Source organism: Podarcis muralis, chromosome Z, assembly GCF_964188315.1.
Source record: "Podarcis muralis chromosome Z, rPodMur119.hap1.1, whole genome shotgun sequence".
Taxonomy (NCBI): Eukaryota; Metazoa; Chordata; class Lepidosauria; order Squamata; family Lacertidae; genus Podarcis; species Podarcis muralis.
Window position 1 is genome coordinate 20,942,124 of NC_135673.1, and position 15,349 is coordinate 20,957,472.

Here is a 15,349-nt window from a genome sequence, read left to right on the forward strand (position 1 = left end):
ACCTCTCTGCAGCTGCTCTGGAGCCTGGTGTCTGAGTTTCAGGATGAACTGGCATTGCCTATCCCTGGGGAGCTGGTCCAGGATGGAATTTCCATAATAATCAGTGAACGGCATTCTGTTGTCCGTATCTTGTGGCTGGTGCATGGAGTCTTCAAGGCAGCTGAGAATAATGCTGAAGGGTTGCTCATGGCCTGTTGCAACGACAAGAGGTGTTAGCTTCTGAAAACAGTCAAGGCGCTAGCCCTGACCATGCTTAAACCAGCTGGACTTACGAAATTAAATGCATTGAAAGAACTTGCCTGTCACAACAAGGGATGGAAAGACCTTTCTACAGTGGTACCTCGGGTTACATACGCTTCAGGTTACAGACTCTGCTAACCCAGAAATAGTACCTTGGGTTAAGAACTTTGCTTCAGGATGAGAATATCGTGCTCTAGCGGTGCGGCGGCAGCAGGAAGCCCCATTAGCTAAAGTGGTGCTTCAGGTTAAGAACAGTTTCAGGTTAAGAACGGACCTCCGGAACGAATTAAGTCCTTAACCCGAGGTACCACTGTATTTCAGAACTCTCAGTTTCTCGTTTTTATAATCTTAAACTTAATTCTCTGAATATCTGCAGCAATTTGCAATTAAAAAAAAGTCCTTACAAAAATTATTTAGCATTTTAATGCAGATTTCCCCTAATACATGCATTTTTGTATGCAGTTTTAGGTACACATTTCTTGCGAGCAACTTCTAGCATGTTGTATGATATTTTCACCATATATTCCATTTCTATGCATGCTCTCTCCTAATACAGTGGTTCCGGTTTTGTGAACATTTTTCAGAAGCTGAATGTCTGACGCAGCTTACGTGGCTTCTGACTGAGTGCAGGAAGCTCCTGCAGCCAATTGGAAGCCGCGCCTTGGTTTTCGAACAGTTCCGGGAGCCAAACGGACTCCCAGAATGGATTAAGTTCAACAACCAAGGTACCAATGTATATGCATTTTTGTAAACACAGTTTGGTTGGAAAACCGCACCTCAAAATTTGGACATGTACAGATTTCTAAGGAAGGTCCCATGCTTTCGTTCCCATATTGTTTAGGAAAGTGAGAATTTGACAATTTCCCTTCAAATGAGAACAAAGGGCTTATTATGTGTTATAAGAATTTTAAGGTCTTAGATATATAATAAATGTTCATAAATGTACCAAGCAAAGACATACATAAATATATAAACCACATGTCTGCAGCAGCACAGAAATACAGCCCTGAAATCATTTTGACTCCCAAACTGACCAAATGTTTCTCTGCAAGGAGGGTGAGGGTGAAGGAACCTTCCCATAGTCTTGGGAATTAAGTGATTACCATCTCAAAAAAATGGCCAGACTGCCACAGATAAGGCGTTATCAGATAACCTGGCAGACAGGAGATAAACAAAGCACTCAGAATTCTGTTGTAGACCGCCTTTTCTATGAAGTAGGTATGATGTATCTGGGGGGTGGTCTTGGTCTACACCCCTTCTGTGATGTATACATGATGTTTCTGGTTGTGGTCTTGAGCTCCAGGGCAGGGAATTTCATAATGTCTATATAAGCGGAGGCACACCTTTGTTCTTGGTCCTCCTCCACTCTCCTGTGTGTGAAGGGAGCACCCTGTTGCAACAGCATTAATAAAGATCAGGCTTACTAGCTGCTTTGCTTCTCAATATTCTCTGGTCGGCCTCTGTTATTTTCTCCTACCAATGGAGAACCTACAAAGGACTCTATAAGGGGTCTTGTGTACCCCATAAGGGAACAAGACCAGATTTTATTTACAACATATGCACACTTTTCTTTTATCCCCCTCTTTCCAGGTACAGGTCTGTGCTTAAAAGCTCCATGTCCAAACATTGGGGGCTTTTTGCCCTGGAGTTTCCCCCCCATCCCTCACTCTTTAGTGCTCATTCAGAGGAATCAGGTTTTCTGCAGATTGCCATTTGCTCCAATTCATATTTAAAGAGCAGATTTTCACTGGGAACACTCCAGGGCAAAAAGAAGGGCACTCAGACACAGAGCCTAGAAAGAGTAGATGAAAGATAAGTGTGGATAAGCCCTGAATCTAATTTATCCTCCAGTCCCTAGTCAAGACTCAGATCCACAGTGGGTCACTGACTGGCCTGGGGGTGTCAGTTGGAGAAGAATCCTGTGCCCACCAACCACATCTAGCCAAAGGAAGAAACTGTGGAAATATCCTTCACACCAGACATGGGATCATCCCTTACCTGTAAAGGAAGTAATACAGCATGGCAGGTCTATTCCTCACACTAGACTTTGATCTAATTTTCATTGGTGAAATTTTGTGGGGTGGGGGGATCCCCTGTGGGCTACAGAGTAGGATATAAACAAACAAACCTTAAGCCCATCACAGATGTGACATGGTTAGCCATCCAAAGGAAAGGGAATCTGAAGGAGGAGGAGGGTGGAAGGGGGCTCTGACCCCAAATCTGCTGAGCCTGCTTTAAAAGGCTTTGACATCTCCCACAGCCCAAGAGAAGCAACAGTGAAAGGGTTTTGGCTCCTCTGAAAGAAGTTAACTGAAAAGTCTCAAGGAAAAGGCTGCTCTTGTCAACATTCCCAAACAGCCTTCATCAAAAGTTCTGCTCTCATTTTAGTCCCATTTTGACCAGAAAGCCCAACCCTAAATACGATACTGTCATTATGTCACATGTAATAATAGAAATTGTTATGAAACACTATGGGAAAAAGTTGAAAAGACATGCCCTACACTCTCAGCCAAAGTAAATACTCTGTGTAATGTTATTTGTACATCTAAACTTGCATCATTTTCTGATATGTGCCAATGGCAAAAAAATCCAAAACACTTTTTGCCTTCATAGGGCATTTTTTTATTATTATTATTATTATTATTATTATTATTATTATTATTGAATAATTTAAAGGAAAATATTGTGTTGATCTTAATTTCCTGCTGCCTATTTCTGAAATCCCTCCCTGTTACCAGTCATTTAGCCTCAGTTCAAACCCAAGCATTTATTTAGGCTCCTTAAAGGCAGCACAAAGCTGTTTAGGAGCTAAATGGATTCATTTATTCTTTTACCAAGAAAAACAGCAACATCTGAATAGACAGTGCACTATGTATAGAATGTTCCATTGTATCTATTTCAGAAATCCATTGAACGAGGATACAATGTTTAACACAATGAAGCAGAAGCTGCCAGCCATGTGTGAAGTAGCCGTGACAAATTCTATGCTAGGGATCATTAGGAAACAAATTGAAAATAAAACTGCCTGCATCACAACACCGTTATACAAACTGATAGCGTGAGCACATTTGGATTACAGTGTCTTTAGTTCTGGTTGCCTCCCCTCAAAAGGGTATCACAGAGTTGGAAAAGGTTCAGAATAGGGCAACCAAAATGATTGAAGGGATGTAGCAACTATCCTATGAAAAAGGTTGCAGCATTCGGGACTTTAAATTAAAAAGTCAAGAAAAGGCAAGTAAGAAGCGACATGATAGAAGTTTATAAAATGAGGCATGGAATGGAGAAAATGGATAGAGAAAAGCCCTCCTTCTCTCATAACATTAGAACTTGTGGATGTCCATTGAAGCAGAAAGTTGGAAGATAAAGTTGACGGATAAAGAGGACATTTTCACGCAGCGCAGAGTTAAACTATGGAACTCACTCCCACTGGAGGCAGTGATGGCCAACAACTTAGATGGTTTTAAAAGAAGATCAGCCAAATTCATAGGAGGAGATGGCTATCAATGACTACTGGTCATCATGGCTATGCTCTCTCTGTGTGGTTGGAAGCAGCAAATGCTTTTGAGTACCACATACTGGAAACCGAAAGAGGGGAGGGAGCTGTTGTGCTTGGGTCCTGCCAATGTGAGATTAGGATGCTGGACAAGATGGGCCATTGGTCTGATCCAGCAGGCTCTTATGTCCTTACAAACTCCATCTGAATTAACTACCAGCCTATCGTACTTGAAATAATATCCTGAAATATCAGCTGGAATTCTTTAACAGGAGAAATAAACAAGCTGAAGATTCCACGCTCATAATGGGAAGATGGATGTTTGCTTATTTAAACAGGAGTAGTTGATTAAGGGAAACAACATTTTTCCTCCCACAGCATCTCTGAAGGCATTGTTTTCCTTGCAAGTTTGAATTTCATAGCTCTTGTCTAAGTTGGTGTGGGAAGCATGGTGTTAAAGATTTGGGTTGGGTGGGCTAAACCCTAGAAATTAATAAATGGTAGGATTTTGATTATTTGGGATGTGAAGGGAGAAATACAAGCTGCAAAGGAATTTCTGAACTAGCCAATGCAAAACAACCTGGCCAAGCTAGGGCTATTAAAAACAATACAACACTGTTGAGGGCCATTGGCAGTACAAGAAAACTGACCTTCCCCTTGCTCTGACGTGTGAACAGAGTCTGGGATTTGGAAGGTTGTCAGCGTAACTGGGTGTGAGGTGACAGGAAAAGAGGGTTGTTTAGCAAGGTTTGCTGGGAAGTAGAAGGGGAGAGAAGAAAGACTGGGATCCATCTTGGGCAGGTTGGCTGAAGGCTGGCTGGGAGAGATGCCTTGCACTTCAGGGCTGCACTGCTGTGGGAGACAAGTTCTGCTTCAGATGACCATGCCATAAGTTCTGGACTCCCTCCATACAGACTGAAGGTGTAAATAGGTGAATAAACCATTTTTCTCAAAGCTATTACAGTCTCTGCCATGTCTCAATTTTCCAAAGGACCACAGACCCTGGGTGAGAGCCTGGAACCCCCTGGAGTCTTGTAGAAAGTGGGGGGTGGCACCTAACCTTTATAACCATATGATGTTTGGGTTGCTTTAGGCAGAAGGCTTGAATCTGATTCTTCTTTCACTCAGGGCTTGTCCATACTTCTGTTTGTCCTGGATTCCCTTCTACTTGTCCCATGGTTTCTGGGCATGGGTCCAAGAGGTTCTTCGTTCACCCTGCCATTTCCCTGGAAAACCTGATGTTTACCACTGAATCCGAACTCATGTCAATCTGCAGAAAACCCTGATGGACTTTTACTCCGACTCAGTGGTAAACAGCAGGTTTTCCCAGGGAAAGCAGCAGGGCAAACGCACAGAAAGCCTGGGACAAATGGAAGTGTGGGAGAGCCTTCATTCAGAAAGGGTCTGGTTCTCCCTGATGTGGCAAACCTGTATTTGGCTGTAGTCCTTTAGACTGCAAGTGGGAGATCACATGGTGTAATGATGATACAGAACAATTCCTGCCACTTCCCAGAGGAAGAGTTGGTGGTGGTGGTGATTCCTTACTGGGGGCAGGACAGAGGCAGTAGTGTATGGAGGTAACAGGAGGGTAGGTCCTGAACCAGTGGTTCAAGTTACAATAAAGGACATTCCAAACAGTTACACTACAGGACATTCTGACTTTTCTGCCAGTAAGAGCTGTTTGGAAGTGGAACAGACTCTCCTTTGAAAGTGGTGGGCTCTCCTTCCTTGACCGTTTCGAAGCAGAGGTTGGATGGCCATCTGTCATGTATGATTTTGCACGTTCTTAGACAGGAAGGCAAACATGGCACAGGTGTTGCAGTTCACTGTTTGTGTCTCTTAGTCATACATATGCTGTGAGATGGAATTCAGGCTTCCCCCTCAAACTCCTCCACTAAATGCCCTCACAAACACCCCTGTTTATACAAGTCCTGGCCATAAGAGCTTCACCTGCTGTATTTTGGTTTGGGTCCAACCCTCTGGAGCTGCAGAAAACAAGCCTGCTCCATCTTCCATGTGACAGCTCTTCAGATATTTGAAAAGGGGTATCATATCACCTCTCCATCTTCTCTTCTCTAGGCTGAACATACCCAGCTCCCTCAACTGTTCCTCATAAGGCTTAGATTCCAGAACCTCGATCATCTTGGTTGCCCTTCTCTGCACATGTTCCAGCTTATAAACATCCTTCTTAAATTGTGGTGCCCAGAATTAGACACGGTATTCCAAGTGTGGTCTGACCAAGGCAAAACAGAGCGGGACTATTACTTCCCTTGATCTGGACACTCAACTTCTGCTGATGTAACCTAGAATTGAATTAGGGTTGTTGTGTTTTGTTTTTTTGCTGCTGCATTACACTGCCTCACAGAGTGCAATGTCCTGGATGATAAAAGGAACAACAATTTCACTCCACAGAAATGAAAGGGTAAGATGCCACTCACATCAGAAGGACTTACAAATATTCATTTTGACATTAATTAATACTGAATTATCTATGTTCACTCAAGAAAGCAAGAGCTCTTACCGATAAGTGGGTAAGCATTATTGTCCCTTCCTGGTATTACCCAAAGGAGATAGTCTCTTGGCCGGCCCTGTGGATTGAAAAACAGAAAGAAATGAGGTGGCAGAATGAAGGACTGGAGAAGCTGGGAAAAGGGGATGCAAAACAACAGAAGGGGATACCAGGCAATGAAGCCCAGGCAGCAGGTGGTGAAGGGAGGATCAGGAAATGCAGGGCTGCAAACCTGATGGAATACAACAGAGTGACCAGCATGTCTGACATTCAGAGGAAGCGGAACAGTACAGCTGAGGAAAGGGGAAGGCAGTCAGACAGAAAGAAGTCAAAGCTGAAACTTTACAGGAGCCTCCCCCAATCTAGTGCCCTCCAGATGTTTTGGACTACAACTCCCATCAGCCCCAACCAGCACAGCCATGCATCTGGACAGCAGCGGCTTACATAAGAAGAGCCTGCTGGAGCAGGCAAATGGCCCATCTAGTACCATCTTCTTCTCACAGTGGCCAACCAGATGCATCAGTGGGGAGGCCTGCAAGAGGAACCCAAGAGCAAGAGGACTCTCCCCTCCTGTAGTTTCAAGCAACTGGTACTCAGAAGCGTTACGGCCTCTGACAGTGGAGGCAGAGCACAACCATCATGGCTAGCAGGCAGCGGTAGCCTCCTCCTCCTTCTCCACAAATTTGTCTAATGCTCTTTTAAAGCCATCTAGGTTGGAAATGGATGCAATATCCACACAAAAGACTTGAAAAGCATGTGAGTCAGGCCAATGAACATGTCTTGAGTCTTTATATACATGGCACATTTTAGTACACCACAGTCTAATTATAAACTAGTATATTTTGCCTAGGTGGCAAGGGATGAGGCCAGTGGCTTTCAAACTCTTCTTTTCTCAAGGAACCCCTGTACATTATAGAGGGATTCTGGGACATGCTCCAGAGCAAAAGGTTTGACCATGAGTTACAGCCACTTGCTCTGTATGAACTGAGAATTCACCCTTGTGCCTCCCAGACTGCCTTCCTTAGCAGTGGCAAAGTTTAGGTGTGATTTGGAAAGCAGGGGGACGCGGGTGGCGCTGTGGGTAAAAGCCTCAGCGCCTAGGGCTTGCTGATCGAAAGGTCGCGGTTCGAATCCCCGTGGCGGGGTGCGCTCCCGCTGCTCGGTCCCAGTGCCTGCCAACCTAGCAGTTCGAAAGCACCCCCGGGTGCAAGTAGATAAATAGGGACCGCTTACCAGCGGGAAGGTAAACGGCGTTCCGTGTGCTGCGCTGGCTCGCCAGATGCAGCTTCGTCACGCTGGCCACGTGACCCGGAAGTGTCTCCGGACAGCGCTGGCCCCTGGCCTCTTAAGTGAGATGGGCGCACAACCCCAGAGTCTGTCAAGACTGGCCCGTACGGGCAGGGGTACCTTTACCTTTACCTTTTTAACTGACATTACCAATTGTCTCATGGAGGAATGCTTGCAAAGCCACAGAAATCAATGGCTTTGTCTAGAACTTGCAACACTCATGTCTTATACTAAGGGGTGAAACCCAAGCATTCATGTGAATATGTTGGTCATAAAAGAACCAATCTGTATTTTACAGCCCTACAGTTGACATAATTATGTATTTATTTAAATCATGCATATTCACTTTTAGTGCTTATTTTCCACTCCTTCTCAGAACCCAGTATACCCCCCAAAAATAAAATGCATACACAGTAAGTCTAGATAAATAATATCCTGTTCATTAATACCTCCTTAATTTTTTTTAAATGTAGAATGCAAAAGCATGTGGCCCGGATCCCTTCTCCAGTCTATTTGCTTCTTGGGCATGAGTGGATCCCTTGCCTCAATTTCACTTAGGAAAGCTCAAGTGACTTCATCTTCCCACCCCCCGCCTCACACCTAGTAAAAATAATAATACAGTACTGCTGAGCCATTTCTAAAAGGAAATAAATTTTGCACTTACAGGAAGTCCCAGCTTCTCAGTGGTCCTCTTGATGACATGCTCTGCTGTTTCTACATTGGAGACGATTATTGCAGTGCTCTTGACACAAAGAATAAAAAACACATTTAGGTTCTGCTCAGGTAACATAGAGCCTTAAAACCACTGTAGATTGAAAATCAAGACTAAGCACTGCCACATACGGCGGTACTGAAGAACAGAACCAACCTAATAGGCCAGGCTATTTTTCCCACTGTTACTCACAGAGGAGCTGTGGTCACCGTCCATCAACAAAATCTGCATGGGTATGCTTTTGGGATACTCAGCCTGCTTCACTTCATTGATGTGCCTGTAATTCATAAATTTACCATTAAGAAAATAAACCACAAGGTGTATAGTTACTGGGGCATGCAGAGAAAGGCACTAAAAACACTGCTACTGACCATTTTGGGGAGACTAACGTTTTTGGGGTGGGGTTGATTTCACTCAAGGATCTCCATGCCATTTAAGTCCTGTGCACACTCAGTAGCTCCCTTCAGAGGTTCTAACACAGGGGAGGAGAACCTCAAGCCCCGAGGACCCCGCTCAGCCCACGACACCTCTCCTCAGGTTGTACCCCTCAGAGCAGTCCTGCATCAAGAACATTTACCTGGGGCCGTGATAATGCTTTACACATGTGTGGGTATGTGGCTATGTTCAAGACCTCTGATTTCTGTTTGCCAGGAATGTAATCTACTGCACAAAGGTAAAGCCCCACCCACTTTCATCTCTGGCCACGCCCAGCCCTGGCATGCAGCTACCCACACAGCAGGAGTGTAGCTTTCAGGCTGAAAATGGTTCCTGATTCCTGTTTTAATGGATGCATGTTAGTCTAGGGTGCTGCCTGTCACTGCAATGTCACCCTTCCCATGTGTTTCCTATGTGGCAGTAGCTAAAAAGATGTCCTCCTAATATTGTGGAACTACAACTCCCATCTTCCCCGGGGGCTGATGAGCCTGCTTTGCAGGCTGCATGACGTTGGCTATCCTTGTGAATGAACACCTGAATAGTGGCTAAATGGGATCAAAGTAGAACACTGATAAAGTATAAGACAGTACTCTCTGAGGCACATTATAGACCCAACACATTCCCTCCTCCCTCTTCCAGTTGGTCTGTCTGTCTATCTATCTATCTATCTATCTATCTATCTATCTATCTATCTATCTATCATCTAAACTTGTGTACCCAATTCTTCAGTCAAAAAGGTTCCCACAGCAGCTTACATTCAAAACAGCCTGCAGGCTTACAACCTAAAGACCTAAAAGCATGACATACAAGGAAAAAGGGATGGGGAGGGAAGAAGAAAATTAAATTTCAAACTCAGTATTGATTTCTAAACAGTTGGGACAGTTCAGGGGCAGGAGGTGCCTGATGGATCTGGGCTTTTGGCAAAGTTGATAGAATGAGCCTTCTGCTTCCCATTTCTCCCACTGAGTCAGCCTGAGGGAATGGCAGTTGCCCTCAGGTGCCAAGCTGAGGGGAGATGAGGCCTGATGAGGCTGGCCTGCCACAATGGAACTGATGGAGGTAGCCCTGCTTCTAGCCTGCTTTTGTGGGGAGCAGGCAGCAACCATGGCAAGGGCCACTAGATGCCACAGGCAGGCCACCATGGCACAATGCCACTCCTACCTTTACGCCACGTGGCATCCTTGCTGCAGACAAAAAGAATGCAACTCTTACCACAGCAGTGTTGACATCCACCTGTCCTTCACTTCAGGCGATCTGAAAATGAGTAGTAAACACAATGGTAAGAAAGCATCAAAAGTCCTCTGGCTGCAACAGGGGTGGAGAACAACTGTGGCCTCGGGGGCCAACTGTGGCCCTTGGGACTCTCTCTATGCTATTCCCCCTCCAGAGGCCCCACCCCTTGCCAGGCCCTGCTCCTCAAGTGCTTTTGCGTGGGTGAACTGTGATAATGTCTCAGAGGTTGAGATGTGTGTGCCTAAGAACATGAGAAAAGTCTGCTAGATTAGGCCAATGGTCCATCTAGTCCATCATTCTCTTCTCACAGTGGCCCTCCAGTTCCCTGTGGGGGACAAGCAGACAGGATTTGAGAACAATAGCACTCTCCCCCTCCTGTGGTTTCCATGACAGCATAAGAAGAGCCTGCTGGATCAGGCCAAAGGGGGCCCATCTAGGCCTGCATCCTACTCTCACAGTGACCAACCAGGTGCTCATTGTGGGAAACCCTTGAGCAAAACCCAAGCAGAGGAGCACTCAAGTTCTTCCTGAAGTTTCCAGCAACTGGTTTTCAGAAGCATTACTTCCTCCAACCATGGAAGCAGAGCTTGGCCATCATGGCTAGCAGTCACTGATGAATAGAAACCTCCTCCATAGAAATCTCTTTCTTGTCTGGCTGGATTGTAGCCTTCCATATGAAGGGTAAAAGTCACATTCATTGCTCCATCCACTTTTGCCTCTAGCCCTGCCTGCCAGTGGCATGTGGCCCCCAGAAGATGATCCAGAGAATAATGTGGCTCTCAGGCTGGGGAAGTTTCCCCCCTTTCTTTGTTACCACTGCCATAGATGATATACAGAACTATAAATCACTGTCCCTTCTGACAAAGGCCCAGTACAAAAGCACAGCCCCTTCCTGTTCTATTTTAGTAAAATAATTTTCTTGTGCTGCTGAGCTCAATTTCCTGGCGAAGCGAAGCAAGGCTCTGATAAGGGGGCGGAGAGCAAGTGCCTTGTTCTGACGTTTGAAGCAAACATCTTTTTCATGTTGGGCTACGGCCTCTAATTAATATCTTGCTTTGTCTGCTTTCCTTGCCTTGCAATTCTTAGAAACTATTTCCCTGCAATGACATGAGACATGCAGAACCTGTACCAAGGTTTGCCCAAACATATATTGGCTGTAAAAAGCAAATGCCAAGAGTCGTCATTCTTCTAGTCAGGTATCCTGCAATGCGCGGCAGAGCAGAGACTCCCCAATAGCCTGAATGGCCAATAGGAAATTATTTCCTGGATGAGATGAGGAAAGAAATTTTACATTTTTAGCTTCAATCAGGAAGATATTGAGGGGGGCGTAGGGCAAATGTCAGCCAACCTTGTTTGCTGAAGCAGGAATAAAGGGCTGATCCACACCATATATTTAATGCATATATTTAAACATGACCCTCACCAAATACCATGGGAACGGTAGTTCTTAACTGTGTGTAGCTATGAGTGGGAAAACTACAACTCCCATGAGTCTTTGGGGGAAGCCATTGGCTTTAAATATATGGTGTGGATGTGATGGAATAGTGACTTAATGAATTAAAGGCACTGTATTTTTTCGCTCCATAAGACGCACCTCACCATAAGACGCACCTAGTTTTTAGAGGGGGAATGCAAGAAAAAAAATATTCTTTAAAGGGAGTGCTGAGCAGAGCCTCCCACCTGCATTCGCTCCATAACACACACACACATTTCCCCTTACTTTTTAGGAGGGAAAAAGTGCGTCTTATGGAGCGAAAAATATGGTATTTATTTTCTACATTAAGAACATTAGAGCCATGAAGCTGGATCAGGCCAATGGCCCATTTATAGTCCAGCATCCTGTTCTCTTAGCAGCCAGATGCCTGTGGGAAACCAGCAAGCAGGACATGAGCACAAGAGCAACTCTCCACTCCTGTGTTTCCAGCAACTGGTATTCAGAGCCATACTGCCTCTGACCCTGGAGGAACAGCACAGCCATTGTGAGTAGTGCCTTTGTTTGTCAAATCCTCTATGAAGGTGTCTAAACCCCTTTTAAAGCCATCAAAGTTGGTGGCAATCACTCCATCTTGTGGTAACAAATCCCATAGTATAGCTATGTGAAGAATTAGTATGTAAAGGAGGGAATGTTGTCTATTTTCAGATAACAGACACTCTCAGCTGGGTGCAGCTTTCCCCCATCAACACCCAACAGAAGGTGTAGTCAAACCACATCTGGAGGGATACAGGCTGGGGGGGGGGGAATTACAGAGCATGTATACTCTGTGCATTTCTGTTATGAAATTAGCCATGAAATGGACAAATAGGCACAATCATTTCAAAGGTCAAATGGCTACAGGAATCGCATCACAAAGGGGAAAAGAGAAAGAAAGAGCAAGTATGACCCCCAAATATTTTACAAATGAGAAATCATAAATTGACACATAAAGTTGTCTAGAGGGACTAAAAAGCATGAAATGTTGGTTTGATTGATTGGGTCAGATTGGTCTGATTTTGTAACGTGTGAGAATAAGAAAACTAAGGATGCAATGCAGCTATCTCAGGATGCTACTCTGAGGTACTCAGCATTGCTTATTGATGCTGTAACAGTAAGAATCATAGTAAGAATGGTTATCTTTATACTGTGCTTTGAAGACAGTAATCCTTGTGTGATTTTTGATGTGTCCAGAACTGAATTTTATTTGTATTTTAAGTCATGTTCATGGTATGTTCCAAAGGATGTAAATGAATGAATGAATGAATGGTTGAATTTTGAGATTTCTCCTCATGCAGGAAATCTCAAACATTTCAAAGGAAGCTAAACTACCATTCAATCCTTAATGAATCTCCATGTTAATAATACTGGTTCAAACTGATGTTGTTAACTCTTTACTCCTGTTGCTGTTGCCATCGTAGTTTTGCCATTGACAGCTTTTGACCTGTCTCAAATTACTGCTTATACATTCTGTTGTTTAAAATTATCATAAGCTACAGATAATTTTTTGTGGGAGATAATTTTTGTAAATAAATTAGCCAAACAAAGTAAGAAAGATTGGGAAACATTCTTAGTGAGTGAGGGGTGGTGGAGGTCAGCTTCTACATACCTGTGTTGTCATCAGATGTTGTTTAAGGAAAATGTGAGGTGATTTTTTTGGGGGGAGGGGGCATAGATGATGAATTCTGAGAGAAGGTGTTACCTATAAGTGACAACAAAGTTGGTGGTGGGCCAGCCAATCACAAAGGAGGTCTCAGGGGTGAATCTTTTCTCCGACACTTCACTGAGGCAGCTGCCTGTCCACACCTTACTCAGGTGCACCTGCTTCTTCACTTTCAAGTTGGAGGTTGACCTAGATCCAAAGCCAGAGACAGGTTATGTTAAGAATGCTGGCAAGAGGAAGACGGCATGTGGTGCCCATGTCTTCTTCTGCATCCTCACCATAGACCTCCCCACCATTTATCTTCACTTCTCCTGAATTATGACCACTGTTGAACCACCCATAAGGGGAGAGAGAAAAATTTGATTGAATTTGCCTTAAAGGTAAACCTTCCTGATTCACTCTTCCCAAAACAATATGTGACAAAAAACACACCCATCCTACAAAATTCTTGACACAACTTCCCCATGGAAATATCTGGAGAGGCTTATTTGATTAGAGATTTTAAAATGCATCACAGATTTGTTCTAATTGCTGGTTCCAACTGCTGACACACTTTCCCCCCAAGAAATGACAGACTTGCTGCTATTGTTGTTGCTTACTGTTGTTATTTTTTAAATTACATGTGAAAAAGCAATACAATATATATTCTTTTAAAAACAGAATGCAGTTAAAAAAAGAAGAATTACACTTCTCTGAACTTTGTGCTGCAATTTCTCCGATCAAATAAGGTACACAAAAACTCACATTTTAATGGAAAATGTGGACAAATGCATACGTTAGTGAAAACAACATTTAAAAGTGCATTACAATAGGGGGGTTGTTAATAAAAATATGCATTACTAGGGCAAAAATGCATACAAGTTGTGTATACTGTATTAGGAAAATTATACATTAAAATACAGACAAAGTTTTATGAGGGCTTTTAAAAGCAGCAACTCGGAAACTGATGTGCAAATGCAGAGAGACCTGAACTTGAAGACTGGATAAATGAGAGATGAAGAGAAACTGAAACTGGCAGGTTCATTCATCCCGACACACATTCACCAGTGAAGTCACACTCCTTGTTAGCAGGTTGGACCCACAGATTTATGAATGGGAATGGTGGTTGTTGGGGTCAGGAATCAGGGGCCAGAAATTTCCTCCTTATGAGAGAAAAGACTCCAATGGAGCAGTCAATTCCCAAATCTACACAGGAGGCAGTGAAAGCTGTTTTCTTCCAGCATAATTTTAAAGAATGTATTATGTTTTAAATTGTTGCTTTTTAATAGTGTACGATCTGTTCATTCTTGTAAATTTTCTGTTTTATTTTACCATATCGTGACATTCTTTGAGCACAATTTTTTCGTAGAATGGTGAGATATAAATTACTGTAACAAATAAAACAAATGATAAAATAATCACAATTATTTGTTCTGTTGCACACCAGTAAAACCTTGCATAGGGAGAGACTGATGTTTTCCAAGTCTCCCCAATTCTGTTGGGGTCTGGCATTTCATAAAAGAGTCATTAGCCTTGTTGTTATTTTACTTAGCAGTAACAAAACCAATCTGGCAAAATATTGCACAATTTCTTTAATTCTGCTTCTCCCTCCTGCTCAACCCTATGCCCCTCATGTTCTAATTTCATAAGAATATTTGCTGCATTTTTAACTTGTTTTATGAAGAAATCAGAAAGTCAGGACTTGACTATTTATTTATTCTGATTTATAGCACATTTCTATCCTGCTGGTCCATTTCAGAAAATGGCCAGTTTTTAATAATAATAATAATAATAATAATAATAATAATAATAATAATACCCTAAAAGATGAAGAAAAAGAACTTTAGAAACTTGGGGTGTTCCATATGAGGACTTCATTAATTCTGCAAACAGGTCGTTTAGATATCATAAGCAGATTGCTGGCATTAAAAAAAAATACTTGTCAGATTTTCCATGTGCAGGGTAAATCCTGATTCAATAGAGGGAAAATACAGGCAGGTATTCTGGTGCCAATAAAGTTATGTGGATGTAGCAAAAAAATTTTTTTGCATGGGTGAGATGTGCCCATCCCACAATCATCAACAAACAGCTGGAAACACCCGTTTTCCAAATATGATTTGCTCAAGCTCACCACTGCCCTCCTCCCCTGATGATAAGCTAAGCAAGCTCTTGCACCAGACTGGTGCCCTCCAGATGCTGTTTGACTCCAACTCCCAGCAGTCCCAGCAGCCAGCATGGCAAACAGTGAGAGGAGCTGTAGTCCACCAACATCTGGAGGTGCAACAATGGCTAGCTTAATTCTGAGAATGGAGAGAGAGGCCACATAT

The 15,349-nt window shown here is 43.4% G+C and overlaps 1 protein-coding gene across 4 annotated transcripts in view; it reads right to left on the minus strand.

Moving 5' to 3' along the window:
- The window catches only part of LOC114588919 (rho GTPase-activating protein 20-like), an 81,018-nt gene that overhangs the window by 13,465 nt on the left and 52,204 nt on the right, over positions 1-15,349 (minus strand). For all 4 annotated transcript variants that reach the window (XM_077922721.1, XM_077922720.1, XM_077922723.1 and 1 more), the window contains exons 4-9: positions 13,083-13,232; positions 9,889-9,930; positions 8,434-8,518; positions 8,194-8,271; positions 6,255-6,321; positions 3-191 (exon numbers count right to left, since the gene is read on the minus strand). In XM_077922721.1, the coding sequence (XP_077778847.1) occupies positions 3-191; positions 6,255-6,321; positions 8,194-8,271; positions 8,434-8,518; positions 9,889-9,930; positions 13,083-13,232 (611 nt within the window). The remainder of the gene's footprint in view (positions 1-2; positions 192-6,254; positions 6,322-8,193; positions 8,272-8,433; positions 8,519-9,888; positions 9,931-13,082; positions 13,233-15,349) is intronic.